Below are 17,847 nucleotides of genomic sequence, written 5' to 3'. Positions count from 1 at the left end.
TTGAGCTCATAGAAATTTCCTAAGTATTTATGAGTGACAAGAACTTCAAAAATACAAATATGAACAAAGCAAGATCTGTGAAGAAGTAGGAAGATAATGTACAATGCTAAAAAGGAATTGTAGTAGAATGTTAAATAAGTCTTTTCTGGACATGGAATGAATCACATGTAACCTCAGATGCTAAAGTGTGGTGGGCTAGATGAAACCATATATATATATGATGTTAGCACAAGGAATGTTTTGGAAGAAGGTTGTCAGTGTAGCAGATGGCTATGCTGTGACATCTCCCTCCATCCCCAGCTGTCAGTAAAAGATAAGTGAGAGTGTCATTTCCCCCTGTAGCTAAGCTAGAAGAGGAGCAAAACAAGCTCTGCAATGAGGGCAGATGCTTACTCCTCACAGGCTGACTGATGCCACAGGGCTTTGGAAATGTTTTACTATGGCCCAACCCAGTGGTACTCAGCCTGGTCCCTACTGACCACTAGTGGGCATTCCAGCTTTCATGGTGGGCAATAGTGGAGCAACCAAAGTATAAATAAAGAGATAGATTTAACTATAGTAAGTTGTTTTATACAGATTTATTCTGCCAAACTTAGTGAAAATCCTACACAAAGTACTTGGTAAGTAATTATTATTATATGCTTTAACTTGCTGTAACTCTGCTTTATAAATTTTATAAAGTAAAGTTACTTCCCTACTTTATAAATCATCATTGCTGTGAAACCAGTGGGTAATTAGAAAATTTTACTACTAACAGAGATACAAAAGTAGGCAGTAGGTATAAAAAGGTTGACTACCCCTGGCTCAGCTGACAGGATGCTACTAGAGCAGAGAGAAAATTCTTGAGAATGCGGCATATTTCTAGAATTTGGCAGCATAGGAATATGAAATAATTACTGTGGGCCAAGTAGACATTATGGGAGGTGGGCTTGAATAGGCTCGCTGGGATCACACCCAAAACAGGTGACTGCCAGGTGATGGAGAGTCTCCAAAGTACCCAAAGCACCCTCCAGGAGAAAGAAGCATCATGTGGATAAATGCCATCAAAACTCAACACCAATGTAAGAGCCACAGGTGGTACCATGTAAATAGTTCTTGGCATCATTTTGTTTGACTTGGGAAGAGTGTGGAACAACAGTTGGGAGGAGTGGAAGGAAGTAGAGAAAAGGGGGGAAAAGATGAATACCTTTGGGTCAAACCTGAGCTGGGATGGAGGGAGAAAAACACAGACTAGGAAGTTATGGTTTCTAGTCAAATAAAAATAAAAACTTAAAACCTGAGAACGAGACTGCTTTGGACAGACTTGAGGCTGAAGCCAGAAATCAGATGGAGAGCCGTGGTTGAGAAAATAAGAAAACGAATTTTATCTTGTGACTCTACAGAGTTCAGTCTGTTTAGTAAAGCAGTTCTAAAACAATGATCTCGTGCAGAAAGTGCTAAGGCTAGGAAAGATTTTCATTTGTTTGTCTACTTGATTCTTATATTCATTTGTTTGAGTATTAATCTCTTAAGTGCAGAAAAAATATCTTTCCTTTTGTGGCCATTTTGTGTGACATTTTCCATTGCACTGTCAAAAGAGAATATAGAGAACACAGTGTACTAAGCAACTTGAAAACTTTGAATGTAGAATAAACTTTTTCTCAATGTGGTGTTTCACTTGAAACTTCATTTTATCTGTTCTTTTTGTCTTATTTCTGCTATCAGAACCAAAGAAACTGTCTACATGTTAGGACAATATCACAATCCACAAATAGACTGAGACATGCCTAGATAAGAGAAGCCACATGGAATGGCCAGACATGGGATTCTGAGGAGAGGTATGCTCTCTACTGTGTATCATACTCTGAACGGTTTTCTTAACTCCAAGACTTTTGGGTAGTTTGAGTAGCGGGCCCTGATGGCACACAGTCTGCAGCAGAGATGGCTCAGTGGGAAAGCATGTTAGAGGAGACAGCTGCAGGCCAAAATACAGGCCAAGAGAATGTTGGTATGGCTCTAACCATATCAACAAACACATGTTTAACTTAAAAGTATTTCAATATGAAAAAAGCAACTTATGCATGATTACAATGGTTTAAACTTTCACATAATAAAGTAATAAATGATAATGATGATAATAATAATAATACATGGTTAATATTAAGCATTTACCACATGCCAGGTACTATGCTAAGCTCTTTACATGCATTATCTTAATACAATGATCCAAAGAGGTAGGTGGTGGTGCTATTACCTCCACTTCATAACAGAAAATCGAGCCTTCAAACAACGTATACATCTTACCAATGTTCACTGCTAGTAAGTGGCAGAAAAGAACATTAATCCAGATCTACCCTACTCTAAAACTCAAAATCTTATTTACATAGATATATAATTCATCATAATTTGAAATAAAGAAACTGAAAATATTGAGCTAGATACTGAGAGATTTGATAATAATAAAAATCTTATACTACAGAGAAGACCAAACTTTTATAAATTACAGATCATATTGTTAACTCTATCCTTTATGATTTTCATTTATCTTTCAACAGTTATGTAACTTATAGAATATTAAAGTTTAAGTGAAAGAATTGCCATTGCTGTATTTAATTTTACATACTTTTTTATTCCTACCATAACATATATTTCAAATCCATATCTTAAAATACATTTTTCTCTGTATAATCTTTTTAACAAACTATAGAAATGATCCCTGAAATTATAGTCTTGAGAATTGTTTCTTTAGATGGTAGGGAACATTTCCATTATGCATACCAAATTTATATAATGTTTTGATGATATAACACAATTCCAAAATAAAATATGGGAATATCACTAGCTACCATCTATCTATGCACTTAAAACTTGTAATGAAATTGTACTAAAAATAAATATAAAGGAACATTAAAGTTAAAAATGTTTGTATATTACTATTTAGACATCATAATAATAAAACCTCCAACTGAACCATTTTTTTATATTTATTGACTACTAACAGTGTTTTGATGATTGAAAATTCAAAACATGGCTTAGAGAAATTGCAAAGAATATTAACATCTTGGTGTGTGGCAAAGGAGTGATTCTTAGGCAAAAACGCTTTATTAATGCTATTTTGGGATTTAGAATATTCTAACAAATATGAGAGTTTTAAAGGCACATAAAACTTTTAACTGCATATTCCAAATGTGAGACATTTTGTCTTCTAAGCAGATCTGTTGATTCTCAAAGTTTACTTGGTCCATTAGAACAGAATCATTTTTTAAGATACAGGACATGCACTTAATAGAGGCAGAGTGCGTCGCTTAAGAGAACATCTCAGGATATTGGTGTCTCTTTTAATCTGTGCTGCCTGACAAAACAGGCGCCAAACTCAACACTTTGTTCAACACCATTAGAAGCTCTAACCCTGTGTAGAGTAGCAAAGCACAAGAAACATAAAGTAGTCAGTAGAAGCCTTCTTCACCTTGCTTTCAAAGGAGAGTATTTCGTGCATTTTTTATGCTATTTCTCTTCTCTTCCATAAGATTTTAATGGACTAAAGTATGTCATGTATATAAAACTTGACAAAATGAAGACAGAAGCTGTATGATTGAGGTAAATGCAGAAAACGACGAGGGAGAGATTTTTTAAAATGCATCATCTGAATACATTTGAGCTGAAAAGGGTTTTTTACTAAAATGGTTTTTAATAGCACAAGGAGATTTATACTATAAAAGTCTGAAAGGATTATTTATCAAAAATGGATTATTTATTTTCAAAATGAATATTTATAGAGAGCTCTGAATTAGGCAGTAATCTTTGCCTTTGTTTAAATACAATTAGCAATATGCAAAATAAGGCAGAGCTTTTTAGAAAATATGTATGCATAAGTACTAATACTGGCAGTTATTTCAATATCTGCACAGTGAGTACATAATTGAGGACTGACTAACCTGTTATGCCTTTAATTAATGAACACCTGTACACAATGAAAGCATGGCTAATTTTATGAATGTGTGAAAATCGAGCCAGACAATTAATGTTCATTTAAAATGCACACTATTGAAAAAGTAGCAAAAAAATCAACTTGTAATAGGCAAATCACAAAAGCAAAAGAAGTTAGATTTTTTTTTTTGAATGAATTTTTTTCAACATATTTAGGCTACTTTGTCTTTTATTTTCTTGATTGCTTAATTTTTACATGGAGAGCCTTTGAGTATCTTCCCATGGTTATTCACACAATGCAATAAGTTGAACATTTGAGATTCTTTTCTTTTTTTTTTTCTTCCTCTCTTCCTCTTTTTTTTTTTGGTATTTTTCCGAAGCTGGAAACGGGGAGAGACAGTCAGACAGACTCACGCATGCGCCCGACCTGGATTCACCCGGCACGCCCAGCAGGGGACGACGCTCTGCCCACCAGGGGGCGATGCTCTGCCCCTCCAGGGGTCACTCTGTCGCGACCAGAGCCACTCTAGCGCCTGGGGCAGAGGCCAAGGAGCCATCCCCAGTGCCCGTGCCATCCTTGCTCCAATGGAGCCTCGCTGCGGGAGGGGAAGAGAGAGACAGAGAGGAAGGAGAGGGGGAGGGGTGGAGAAGCAGATGGGCGCTTCTCCTGTGTGCCCTGGCCGGGAATCAAACCCGGGACTTCTGCACGCCAGGCCGACGCTCTACCACTGAGCCAACTGGCCAGGGTCTTCCTCTCTTCTTAAACTAACCAGGTATTTTAGAGAAACAATTTTTTAAAGGACCAGACCCAGTTATTTTAGAGAAAAAAAAACCTCTTTTGATAGTTTATTTTAATTATTATAAGTTTTGTTCAATTTGTAACAAATCACATTTTAGGCCCAATTCTATAACTATAATACAAAATAGACACAGTCAATTCTTGGTTTTCTACGTACATGTGTTTCTGCCCTAGGTACTGGTATGCTTAGGGACATTTAAAAAAATAAAAGAATAAGTCCCTTTAATCTTTCAACAAAGACATATGGAGCGCTAGTGCCTGACACTATCTATGTGCTACAGGTAAAACAGTGAACTCATAAGACAAAATTCTCATTCTCAGTGTATATAATGCTAATGGTTGAATTTATATTCTAATGTTTATTAAGATTCATATATTATCATCAAGTTTAAAGTCATTGAAATTTGTTTTTCTCTTTATATGTGTCTGCAATCTACCTCCTCCACTTCTTCATTGTTTTTAGATTGTTCTCATCAACATTATTGACTTAGTGTTTGCCTAAGCTGGTATGGACTAGGTAATTTCATATCCAGTTTTATAGGGACATAAAATTAATTTTAGTAAAACTTTGACTAAAGTAATCAAAGCTCTACTAAAAATGTTTTTTTATTCTGTTTCATCTAGGTGATAAGATAGGTACATTATCTTATTTTTTAAAAATAAAACTGTTAACTCCCGTTATGTGGTCACTAGAAACATTTTATTAGAGATACTTCATTCTAAAAGAGCAGGAAAATGCTGTGTTTTCTAAGTCAGGAAGTATATGGGTATTTGTTCTACAACTGATGTCAAGAAGGCAGTTAGTTAAGACACTGCCTTTCCAACGTCTAGCTTTTCCCAGGTCTGATCGTGAAAAGCAACACAGAGTTTTAAGGAAATACATTGTATTGAAGGTAACTGCTATCACTGGAGAGAGAGAGAGCGTGAGCCAATGTATTGAATATTATGAATTTTAGAGATCTGTCATATTAATGAGTATGTAATTAGAAGAAAAAAACTTCAATTTCATGGTAACCTGAAGGTGGATGGAAGGACTGGGAAGAAACTGAAGCATCTAGACACTTTTATTTGTAGAAACAAGGGGGAAAAGATCTGAAAACAAATAAAATGAAAGAATTATTTTAATCAGAATGGTTTTATGATGTGTAGGTAAATGAATCAGGAAAAATTTATATTTATACTAAAGCAAGAAATGATGATTTAATTCAACTTGCTTTCAAAATGATTGGAGGCATATTAAATAGAATTTCAACTCTTACCTGCTTCGTTTGTGCGGATCATCCGAGATGGGGTGCTTGGATCTCCAGTCCCGATTGGATTGGTCGCAACCACTCTAAATTCATATTCTACCCAGGGGTTCAAGTCTACTGCCATGGCTGATTCCATGTCTCCTGTTATGATTTCTGGGACTGTGGAGAGAGAAAATATTTCATATCATTAGGGAGGCTGGAAAATGGTTACAAGGAGACCACAGGTACTAACAGGATCACCAGGCTAATGTACACTTTTGCATTACATGTGGCCATGCTGTCACCTCTGGATTTATTAATAAAATCAAAATCATTCTTCAGAAAGTGAGTATTTTCACATGTCAAACTTCCTTGTAGTTAATAAGAATTCTTTCATTTCAACTTTATACATGAATTGCCATATATAATTTCCCATGATCTATACTAAAAATCATTTTGTCTACCCCTCAGCTCAGGGAAAAAGCTAAAGTGCTATAATTTTAGTAAATAGTTCTTAAATTTCTAGGAAATTTTCTTTCTTGTTTTTTCTTTCTTTTTTTAAAAAATTAAGTGAGAGCAGGAAAGGCAAAGAGCAGACTCCTGTATAAGCCCAGCTGGGGATCTACCCAGCAAGCCCTCTATGGGCTATGTGCTCTGCCTGTCTGGGGCATTGTTCCATTGCTCTGGCAACCAAGCTATTTTCAGCACCTCAGGGAGAGGCCATGGAGCCATCTTCAGTGCCCAGAGCCATCCTCAGTGCCTGGGGCCATCTTGCTCAAATCAATCAAGCCACGGATATGTGAGAGGAGAAAAGAGAGAGAGAGAGAGAGAAGGGGAGGGGTGGGGAAGCAGATGGTTTCTTCTCCTGTGTGCCCTGACCAGAAATCAAACTCAGGACTTCCACACACTGGGTGAGTCTCTACCACTAAGCCAACCAGCCTGAGCCTCTAGGGAAATTACTTGATTAGTTTGTTTCTTCCATTTCTGGCAAACGTGCTCAGCCACCCTGGCAGTTCCAAGCAGCAGATTAACAATATACCTCTCTAAATTAAAAACTTTCTAATTTGAAAACTTTGTGAGAGCTAAGCTGAATCTCTGAACTCTACTTGAAGTGCTTTTGTACTACATTTGGATTTTATTAAAGTACAAAACTGTTTGTCAATATAATCACCACTTAGTAAAATAAATGTTTTTTTCCATCATGTATATGCTCTATTTGAGACTGCTTTTCTTGTTCACTCATCTCTGCTGTCTAGGAAACATTTCTGAAAGAACATTTGTTACAGGGGTGAAAACGGGTGAAGAAGAGGGTCTCCCTAGTGATTTGCAAAGATCCTCTGTATTTGTGTTAGTCCTGAGTTTCTGTCTAAGCATGGGAAGGGTAGGGATGCTCTTGATTTGATAACTCAGTGCAGATTGGCTATGACAAGGGAGAATTAACTCTTTGAGTAGTACGAATGTTCAGGTATGTCTTCATGCTTCCTGACCCATCCAGAGTACTATCGTACATGTACGATGGCAACATTAAAAAATGGCAAATGTATGTTCTTCTTGTTTCCATAAATTGGTTATCAAACAAACATGATTTTAAGTTAATAAAACTGTAACTGGAACTAATTTTATTTTTTGAAAAAAAAACAACTCACTCCTGGGGGTCAGCGAGCATGAAAAAAGCCTCACTACTGAAAGGGTTAAATGCATCTGGATTTCCCATGAACATCTCTTTTGAAATGTATCAAGAGATACATTTTTTACTTTATTATATAATAGCTCTGTTAAAGGGAAAGACCGGCATATAGGTAGGGTGGGCTGCCTGATAGATCGCATAGCCCTGCACAGCTGATATCCCAGTTCCCATCCTTCCTTACTCTTTAAAACCCTTTTAGTGTAACCTTTGGAATTCATAATACATCATTAGCAATGCCCTTGTATACTCATTCTCTCTGAAAATTCTTCCTAGTTTTTACTGTAATAGAAACCTGAGTGCCCTCTGAGGAAACTTAATGATTCTCAAGGGATGGCCCTCTTAAGTTACGGTAGAGAAGAGCAACCAGTCCATCCCAGTGTGTCTCTCCACCCCTCCTAATCTTCAACCAAATAGACGTCTTTAATGGATTTTTCCCATCAGCATGTGAGCGTGAAGGTGTTTTCCCCACCAAACCAAAACTAAATAAAATTCTCTCAAAATTTCCTATCCTTCCAGCCTTCACCCAAATTGTTTCTTTTACAGCAAAACTTCTTGAGGAATTTTTGTGCTATTACTTGCTGTCACTGACTATTTTTCTTCCATTTTCTCTTGAACTCATTAAAATCAGGGTTTTACTCTGGCATTCCACCCTAACTACCCAAGATTGCCAGGTGTAACTGTTACTAAACCCTATGGTCAGGTCTCTGTTCCTCATTTCCTTGACCGAACAGCATCCTTTGACACAGTTGATAATTCTCTTGTTTGGAATATTTTTCAAAACTTCTGTTTTTCTCCTACCTGACTATTTTTACCTGCCTCTATTGCTCATTTCCTTTCATCTTCCAGATGCACCCTAGTTTTATTAGCTCTTTTCCATTTTCTTTCTCCTTGTTGATCTAATCCAGTCTCATGGTTTTAAATACCCCCTGAATGTTGATGTCTCCAATGTTTTCAGTAATAAAACTCTTCCTTATACTTCAGGCTGATATGTCTAATGGCTTATTAGATATATCTTTTTTTTTTTTCTTTTTAACTAAGAGGTGAGGAGATAGTGAGACAGACTCTCTCATAAACCCTGGCTGGGATCTACCCGGCAACCTCTGTCTAGGGCCGATGCTCAAATCAAATAAGCTACCTTTAGTGCCTGAAGCTGATGAGCTTGGACCATCTGAGCTATCCTCAGGCCAGAGGTGATGCTCCAACCAATCAAGCCACTGGTTGTGGGAGAGGAAGAGGGAAAGAAGTGGGAGACAGTGAGGGAAAGAAGCAGATGGTAGTTTCTTTTGTGTGCCCTGACTGAGAATTGAACCTGGGACATCCATACACCAGGCCAATGCACTATCCACTGAGAAACTGCCTATGGCCTAGATATTTCTATTTGGATAAGGTTCTCAACGTTAAGGTCCTTTACCGACTGCTGTAGTATTCCTTATTCAGTGTATGACAATTGCAGTCTTACAGATTTTATAGCCAAAGTCTTAGTAGGGTCATCCTGACCTTCTTTCTTTTTCCCCTGTCCCACTCCAACCAAAAGCAAAATATGACATTTATGATTTCAGAATATTTTGATTTATTTACTTCCTTTGTACCAAAACTTCTTGAAAGAGTTGCCTATATTAATTTCTCTTCCATTATCTCTTGAAGCCATTTTAATAAAATTGTTATTGTCACAATCATCAATGATCTCCATGTTCCTAAAATCAACGATCAATGTTCAGTCCTCATCATACTTGACAGCTTTGATCAGCTTTGATACAGTTGATTACTTCCTCCTCCTTGATAGACTTGACTCTTTTGTCGTCTAGTATATCACACTGTCTTGGTTTTCCTTTTAACTAAATGGTGGCTTTCCCTCTGTTTCCTTTGGCTGGTTGCTCTACTCCGTAAACTTTTATTATTGGACTGCTTCAGCCTTTGATTTTTATACTCTATTTTATACAGTTTTTTATTTTTTTGTGACAGAGACAGAGAGAGAGAGACAGAGAGTGGGACAGATAGGGACAGACAGACATGAAGCGAGAGAGATGAGAAGTATCAATTCTTCGTTGCACCTCCTTAGTTGTTCATTGACTGCTTTCTCATATGTGCCTTGATGGGGGGGGGGGTCCAGCAGAGCAAGTGACACCTTCCTCAAGCCAGTGACTTTGGGCTCAAGCCAGTGACCATGAGGTCATGTCTATGATCCCAAACTAAAGCCAGTGATCCTGCACTTAAGCTGGTAAGCCCGCGCTCAAACCGGCGACCTCGGGGTTTTGAATATGAGTCCTCTGAGTCCAAGTCTGATGCTATATCCACTGCTTCACTGCCTGGTCAGGCTATTTTATACTTATATCCTTGGAGATGACAGGAAGTCTTGTAGTTTGAAATGCAATTTGCATGCCAGTAATTTCCCAATTTATATCTTTATTCTAAATCTCTCTCTTAACCCTTTAAGTAGTACGAATGTTCATGTACTTCCTTGTGCCTCCTGATTATCCAGAGTATGATCGTACATGTGTAAGACAACATTAAAAAAGGCAAATGTATATTCTTGTTTCCATAAATTATCAAACATGATTTTAAGTTAATAAAACTGTAACTGGAACTAACTTCATTTTTTGAAAAAAACACTCACTCCCCAGGGTTAGTGAGCATGAAACAAACTCACTACTCAATATACTCCAGCTCATATACAATATAATTACCTATTTGATATCTGTAGAGATTCCATCTTCAAATACAGTCACAGGAAGGGTTGGGGGATTAGGACTTCAATATTTAAAAGGTTTTTGGCAGGGGGGAACATAATACAGTCTATAGCTGGCAGGTTTAAATTTATTTATTTATTTTAAAATAGTTTTTAAAACTTTTCTATTATAGTTGACATATAATATATTAGTTTTAGGTGTACAACATAGTGATTAAATAGTTATAAAACTTATGAAGTGATTACATAAGTCTAGTATCCATTTCTGACACCATACACAGTTATTAAAATATTATTGACTACCGTATTTCCCCATGTATAAGATGCACTCTTTTCTGAAAAAGCTGGGTGCATCTTATACAGTGGTTGTAGATTATTTTACTTGCATTGCCTACTTTTTCACACTTGTATAAATTTTATGATGAATAAAATTTGAGTTCAATAACTTTATGAAGTAAATTTTTTTTTTAATTTCAGGCCCCCAAATTAAGGTGTGTCTTATACATGGGAGCATCTTATACATGGGAAAATACGGTATATACCCTATGCTGTACTTTACATCCTTGTGGCTTTTCTTATAACTGGCAATTTGTACATTTAAATCCCTTCCCTTTCTCACTCTTCTGGCTAAGCACTCTATCATCTGGCAATCATCAAAATGTTCTTTGTATTTATTAGTTTTTTCTGTTTTGTTTCTTTATTTTTATAATTCACATATAGGTGAAATTATATGATATTTCTCTTTTTGTGTGTGTATGTGACAGAGACAGAGATAGAGAGGAATAAATAGGGACAAACAGACAAGAAGGGAGAAAGATGAGAAGCATCGATATTTTGTTGCGGCTCCTTAGTCTCCTTAGTTGTTCATTGATTGCTTTCTCATATGTGCCTTGACTGGGGGGCTACAGCACAGTGAGTGACCCCTTGCTCAAGCCAGTAACCTTGGGTTCAAGCCAGCGACCTTGGGCTTCAAGCCAGAGAACATGGGGTCATCATGTCTATGATCCCACGCTCAAGCCAGCAACCCCACGCTTAAGCTGGATGAGCCCGAGCTCAAGCCAGTAACTGTGGCTTTTCAAACCTGAGTCCTCTGTATCCCAGTCCAATGCTCTATGTACTGCACCACTGCCTGGTCCAGTGATATTTGCTATGAACATCAATAAGTCTCAGGGCCAAACACTTAAGCGTGTTGGCATGTTTTTACCTGAGCCTGCATTGGGACACAGTCAACTTTATGTTGCCTGTTCAAGAGTTTGTGAAAGAAGGGACGTAAAATTAAAAATAATTGATGGTCCTCTGCAAGGCGAGCTTAAAAATGATGGAAAGATCTACACAAGAAATGTTGTGTACAAAGAGATCTTTGACATGTGAATTAATATTTTATTATTTAAATCACCTTTATTTATTGAGCTAGCGGTGGCTCTTAAGAAATGTACCGCCAGTGGTTTCCTTCATTGCACTCTACTTTAAGCAATTAAGCAAGTAGAAGGGGGAAACCCTGTGGGGCAGTGACCAAAGGCGTCCTCACCACCTGCCCTGGGTAATTCAGTTTGAATTAGCAGACACCTCTGCACAAATCATTTTAATTACAATTTATATCTAGAACAGTGGACATTTCATATGACCGCCGGGCTTTCTAGTTTATATATAAAAAGATAACTTTGTCATTTTTTAATTTTTTAACCCCTCTTTTTTATAAATTCTAAAAAGCATAACTCAAAAAATGTAACATAAAATGTTTTTTAATGTCAGAATAAATTTAATTTTGTTGTATTTATTTCATTTAGTTACCATAAAAGCACCCTTGGACTTTATATTTTTTTTCTTTAACATTTGACTTAACTATTATAATATATATATATATATATATATATATATATATATATAAATTTATTTTCTCAGAAAAAAATATATTTTCTCAGAAATTTGTATATAGTGTGCCTACAATTATTTGTAGGATTTTAAATGTGTCTTGACTGCAAACAGTTTGAGAACCACTGGTCTAGGGGAAAACATCCCGGGTTGAAGGAGTAAGTAGTGCAAAGGCTTAAGAAGCAGTTCCTGCAGGAGCATGAGAAGATCAGTGAATCAGGAGCAGAGTGAGTTTTAGGGAGATGGCTGAAGATGAGTCTGAAAAGAGAATAGCAGGACCGAGTCATGTAGGACTTGGGCTTTCATTTTGAGATTAATGGAAAGACATTTGGAGGATTGATTTTAAGTCTTATCCTTTAATGCATTAATTCAAGTTAGGTTAAAAAGAGGGAGTAATTAAGGTTAAATGAGGTCATAAGGCTAGGGCCCTGATCTGGTAAAATTAGTGACCTTCAAAGCAGAGACACCAGCGACCTTGCTTCCTCTCTCTGCCGTGTGAAGACAGTGAGAAAGCTGCTGACTGTAAGTCAGGAAGGGAAGTCTCACCAGGACTCAAATTGAATTGGCTGGCACTGAGATTTTGGTACCAGCCTCCAGAACTGCAAGGAAATAAACTTCTGTTGTTTAAGACATTAAGTTTGTGGTATTTTGTTATGGCAGCCTACACAGAATAATGCACTCTCCCTACCACAGTAGTTAATGATCCTCCTTACAATACTTAGTTTGTTTTTTCATTCCTTAACTTCTAAAATATTATATACTTCCCTTGTTTATTATGGTCTCTCTTTATTGTTTGTCTTCACCCATGAGAATATAATCTTCACAAGGGTGGGTACTTTAGTTTTGTTTTGTTCTCTCATATTCTAAGTGCCTAGAACATTAGCTGAAAGTTACTCAATAAATTTTTCATTAATGAATAAAAGGCTAGACCAAATTGTTAAGTGTAATAAAAATTGGCAAAATTTCTGTTTAATTTTGTTGTTATTATTCAGGCTTTATGTGGAAAAGGAAAATTAACTTAAAATATAAAAATATCTTCCTCCTAAAGCTACATAAATTTTTATTTTCTTAACCATATAGATTTTAAAGACTCCTTACCTTAACTCACATCCTCTCCACCATCCTCAATTCTAATTCTTCTTTAAGAAGGAAATAAAATAAGATTTAGAAATTTTAAACTCATTGCTACTTATAAGGGCTATATAGTAACTGTAAAAACCATGAGTTAAAGTTATTAATATATTTTTAAAATTTTCCCATTGATTTGAGAGAAACAGAGTGAGGAAGGGAGAGAGAAGCATCAACTTACTGTTCCACTTAGTTCTTCCCTATAGTGCAGTCATTGGTTGCTTCTCATATGGGCCCTGACTGGGGGTCAAACCCAGAACCTTGGTGCACTGGGACACCACTCTATCCACTGAGCAACCTGGTCAGGGCAATATTTTGATGAAATAACATGCAATATGACATGAACGAGAAACTTTTTAAATAAAAATTAGGATTTTTATTTCAAATATAATGTTGTGGAGATTGGAGATAATGGAGAATGTATATCAAAGTATTTTTAAAGCATTTTAGGTATTATTTTTAAAGATATTACTTCTAAAAGAATGAGGATAAGCTGGTTTCAAAGAAAATATTCTGCTTCAGAGAGAACACACAACAACTAAAGACAGTGGAGGATCCCATATTGAACCAGGGAGAGAAACCTGTCAAAATGCCCTTCCTAGTAAAATAATTACATCTAAGAATTTAATTAAATAACTAAATGTAAACTAAATAAGCTTTTCTAGGTGACAAATTTAATCAATCAGTCAATCAATCTGTGGAAAACATATCCATAGGTAGAAGACATATCTGCTGAAAAAACAGTAAATGAACATATTTGAATTAACTAAACAATGACAAATCAATTCTACAATTATCAGTGATTTGGTATTCCTAAATTGACATAGTAAAAACTAGGTAAGCAGATACTGCTTAATAATATGAAGAAGAAAGTCAGGTTTCCAAATCAAATGTAATTTGACCAGAAAAGGGGTCTGCAAGTGAAATTAATTTTTTATGGTTGTTGTTTGCACACTCTCTTCAAAATGAATAAATTAGTCCTTTTCACAGTTACCTTACCTAAGTCTTATTTTTAGGTAGGCAGTATTGATATGTTAATTCCAAGTTTGCTCAGCTAGAAGGTCCACCTGCAACTCATTCATTCATTTCCCAAAAATAAGGAACTCACTATTCTTTGTATTTGTGTTGATGTAAAAGGACTCCTAAGTGCTTTTAAAATACTACCTTATGGATTCCATTAATTATATCAGAGAGTTCAAACTCCAGACTCATTTTTAAAATTCTAATAGAGCTTTATGAATTAGAGTTTATCTCTATTGAAATTGTTTTAGATGAGGGAGCAACTATAAAAATTAAAAGTTCACTGCCCCAGTGGAGCTGATGTGGTTCTAGAAAGATTTCTTTTCCTATTACAGGCATGAAAGAAGTTGTGGTCAGATTGTGCTACAAACTAAAACCAGAATGCACTGAGAACAGCTACATTAGAGCACACAAAAACTGAGGACAGGTCCTTTGCCTCAGGATGGCTTGCCTGGAGCAGTAGTAGCTCCAAGAGGCACGGAGTCTTAAAAAAACAAGTGACCTCATTAGATGAGGAGACATCTTGCTATTATTGTCAAGGGCAAATAAAATCGATCACTTATAGAAATATATTTCTGGAATGTTTTTTATTATAGATACTTTGTGAGAATAGATTTCATTAAAAAAATAAGTCCTCAGTGAATTGAATTTAAAAAAATCCCAACTTAAAAAAGTATTTCCAAAAAATTCAAAGTTTATTCATATCTATCATCTATTTATCTATCATCTATCTATCTATCTATCTATCTATCTATCTATCTATCTATCTATCCATCTATCATCTATTTTCTATTTGTCATATATTAAACAACAAAAATTAGACACAGGTGAACCAAGATGTGAGAAATCAATGAATTAAGAGTAACTAGGAAACTATGAGTGCAGTAGGAGGAGGATTAGATACCATGGATTGGAAGACGAGTTAAGATAAGAGGAACATGAACATGGGCATGAGATGAGCAAGGACACATGTCTTTCAATGTATCCACAGGAAAACTCCCCAAGTAGTAAGTTGTATAGGCCACAAGGCAACAGTGGGCCAGCAGCATAGCAGTGGGCAGGAGAATGGATTTGGTGAGTGCATAATACCAGATGTGGAGATGAATCCATTTCCTGGCCACAGAGCAATAGATCTGGGCTGTCACGCAGGATAATATGGGAGCATTGGGCAGAGGTTATAAGTATTCTTGTGAAAATCTTTTTATTTGGCTTGAATGTGTTTCCTTTCCAGAAATATCTACCAAACTTAGTGATTCCCCCAATTTATAGGGTCTGCAGAGGTATCACAGGGTTAAAAAGAAGGCAGGAATGAGGTCAATACCCATAATTATATACATTACAAGATAAATATGTGGACATGTATAGTACACTATAGCGGTGATTATACTGAGTTCTATAAACTAATATAGGAACTTAATATCAAGAAAAACCTGAATTATATTTTGCATGCAAATGAATATCTTTCCTCTGTCCTGAATTATAATTTTTCACACAAAAATAAATTTCTTCTCAAATTTATTTAAGCAACAAAATGGACCACTTCACTCCTGTAACATTCCAGTTAATTGAGTTTTATGGTTACTACACTCAGATATTTTACTGATTTTATATTTAACTTCTAAACAGGCAAATTGATTTTATATTTAGGTAGTAAAAAAAAAAATCACAAATCCCTACTCAGTATGGACAACTGTATCTGAAGATGACATTGTATGACACTGTACACTTTTCAAATACCAACTTGTTAAATGAGTTTTTAGTAATTATCAAGAGAGTGTAATGTCACATATCCTTGCAAGTAGCCACATTTAAAGAAATAGGAGAAGTTTAGTTATAACATGAAATGGAAACAATTAAGAAGAAATGATTTTTAAAAATGATATAAATATAATTCCAATATCTTAGAAGTAGGATTTAAAATACTGCATTCTTTTAAGTAGTGTAATTTTATGTTAGATTTTTTTGTGTGTGTATGATTATAAAGAGGTAGCACAAGGAACTGGAAAATAGAATAATTCTCTGATTATCTTGGTTTTTATATTGAATGTATACAATAAAATTTCATATAATTTTATAGCACTGTAAGCTAAAATATTGCATACAGAAAGTGGTGAAGTACAAATATAGTCTGTAGTTTAGATGATAGCATTGTACCGATATTAGCTTTCTGATTTGATAATTGTACCCTTGTTATATAAAGCACAGGAAACTTCTGTTATATTTGTAACTTCTATGTGAGTCTAAAGTTATTTCAATAAGCAAACAAACCAATATAAATGATGTGGTCCCTCCCTGGGAATTGAGAAGAGAGGAAAGCAAGATAGCTTTATTTAAAAAGCAAATAGTAGTTAATATTTAATAATTAACAGTTTCAAGAATCAAAAATAATCCTACTGAGATTGTGAGCACATAATTAATGGCAAAAATAGCTCATGACAGGAAGCTGCTCTGATTCCATCTGATACTGCCTTAGATCCTCTTACCTGTTCTCACCGTCTGCCAGCCCAGGGAGAACGGGCTGCGAGCCTGCAGGTTGTAGGAGGACACTGGGCTGTGGTTGTCGGCCGCTGGGCTCCAGGAGAGCGTGGCTGTGCTGTCGGTGATTTCCTCAACAATCACTATTCCTGGGGGTCCTGGGGGACCTACAGACAAAGGAAAATGAATAAGGTTAAGGGCAGGTCATGCTGAGGAGCCACGAGAAATTGTATTTCCCATGAGAATCGAATCAAACTCTGTCATTGTCTTAATGAAGTGCATATTTAATAATGAAAATTGGAAGTACAAAGTGATGGGATGCAAGTTGGTTTCTGTTATTACTTCTGGGGGTAACATTACTATATATAGAATCGCTTTTCATCTAATACTGTGTGCTTGGAGGCAAATACCAATTAGCATTATATTTTAAAGAAAAAGAAAAAATAATTAGAAACAAACAAAAGAACGTCAATGTTAACTCTGGCTGTTGAAGTCAAACACAGCTTATCAAGGCAACAACACCAGAGACAGGTGATGCTATCAGGCACAAAATGAATCTGTTATTACTGAAAGGGTGGAGGTGTATGGGCCCACTTTTTCTGTTCAGGAAACCTAAAATTTACAAATAGTGTAATGTAACTATCAAAAAGCTTAAGCTCTAACTGGTTGATATGAAAGGCTCTGAAATAATGGTTGTGCAGACCAAGGACAAGTAAATACTACAAATGAGGCATAAATATTTTAGGGGGAAATTAAAAGAAAGTGTGATCAAATTATTACTATTGTTATTGGAGGGAGGTACAATGAATCAGAGAAGATTATTTCCCTCTGATCATGAAAAATTGGTGTAGAACAATGATGATCAATTTATGTACATGTGTGTAGACTCCAGCTTAAAGAAACAACCATAATCTGACATGAGGAGAAATATATCTTTGTATTTCCTTATATTATTACTTTTAAAATAGTGGTTTCTAATAGCATTTAAAAATATGTACTTACATTTTATTGGTTAAAAATCAGTTCTCTTATTGACATTCTTCTA

General features: G+C 35.8%; 1 protein-coding gene across 2 annotated transcripts in view; it reads right to left on the bottom strand.

The window, feature by feature from the left end:
• CNTN5 (contactin 5) overlaps positions 1-17,847 on the bottom strand; it is a 1,309,320-nt gene that overhangs the window by 71,947 nt on the left and 1,219,526 nt on the right. For both annotated transcript variants that reach the window (XM_066360732.1, XM_066360733.1), the window contains 2 exons: positions 16,811-16,969; positions 5,965-6,114 (listed from right to left, as the gene is read on the bottom strand). In XM_066360732.1, the coding sequence (XP_066216829.1) occupies positions 5,965-6,114; positions 16,811-16,969 (309 nt within the window). The remainder of the gene's footprint in view (positions 1-5,964; positions 6,115-16,810; positions 16,970-17,847) is intronic.

The sequence above is a fragment of the Saccopteryx leptura genome, chromosome 1, assembly GCF_036850995.1.
Source record: "Saccopteryx leptura isolate mSacLep1 chromosome 1, mSacLep1_pri_phased_curated, whole genome shotgun sequence".
NCBI lineage: Eukaryota > Metazoa > Chordata > Mammalia > Chiroptera > Emballonuridae > Saccopteryx > Saccopteryx leptura.
The sequence above is the reverse complement of the archived record's forward strand: the minus strand, read 5'-3'. Positions and strand labels throughout refer to the sequence as shown.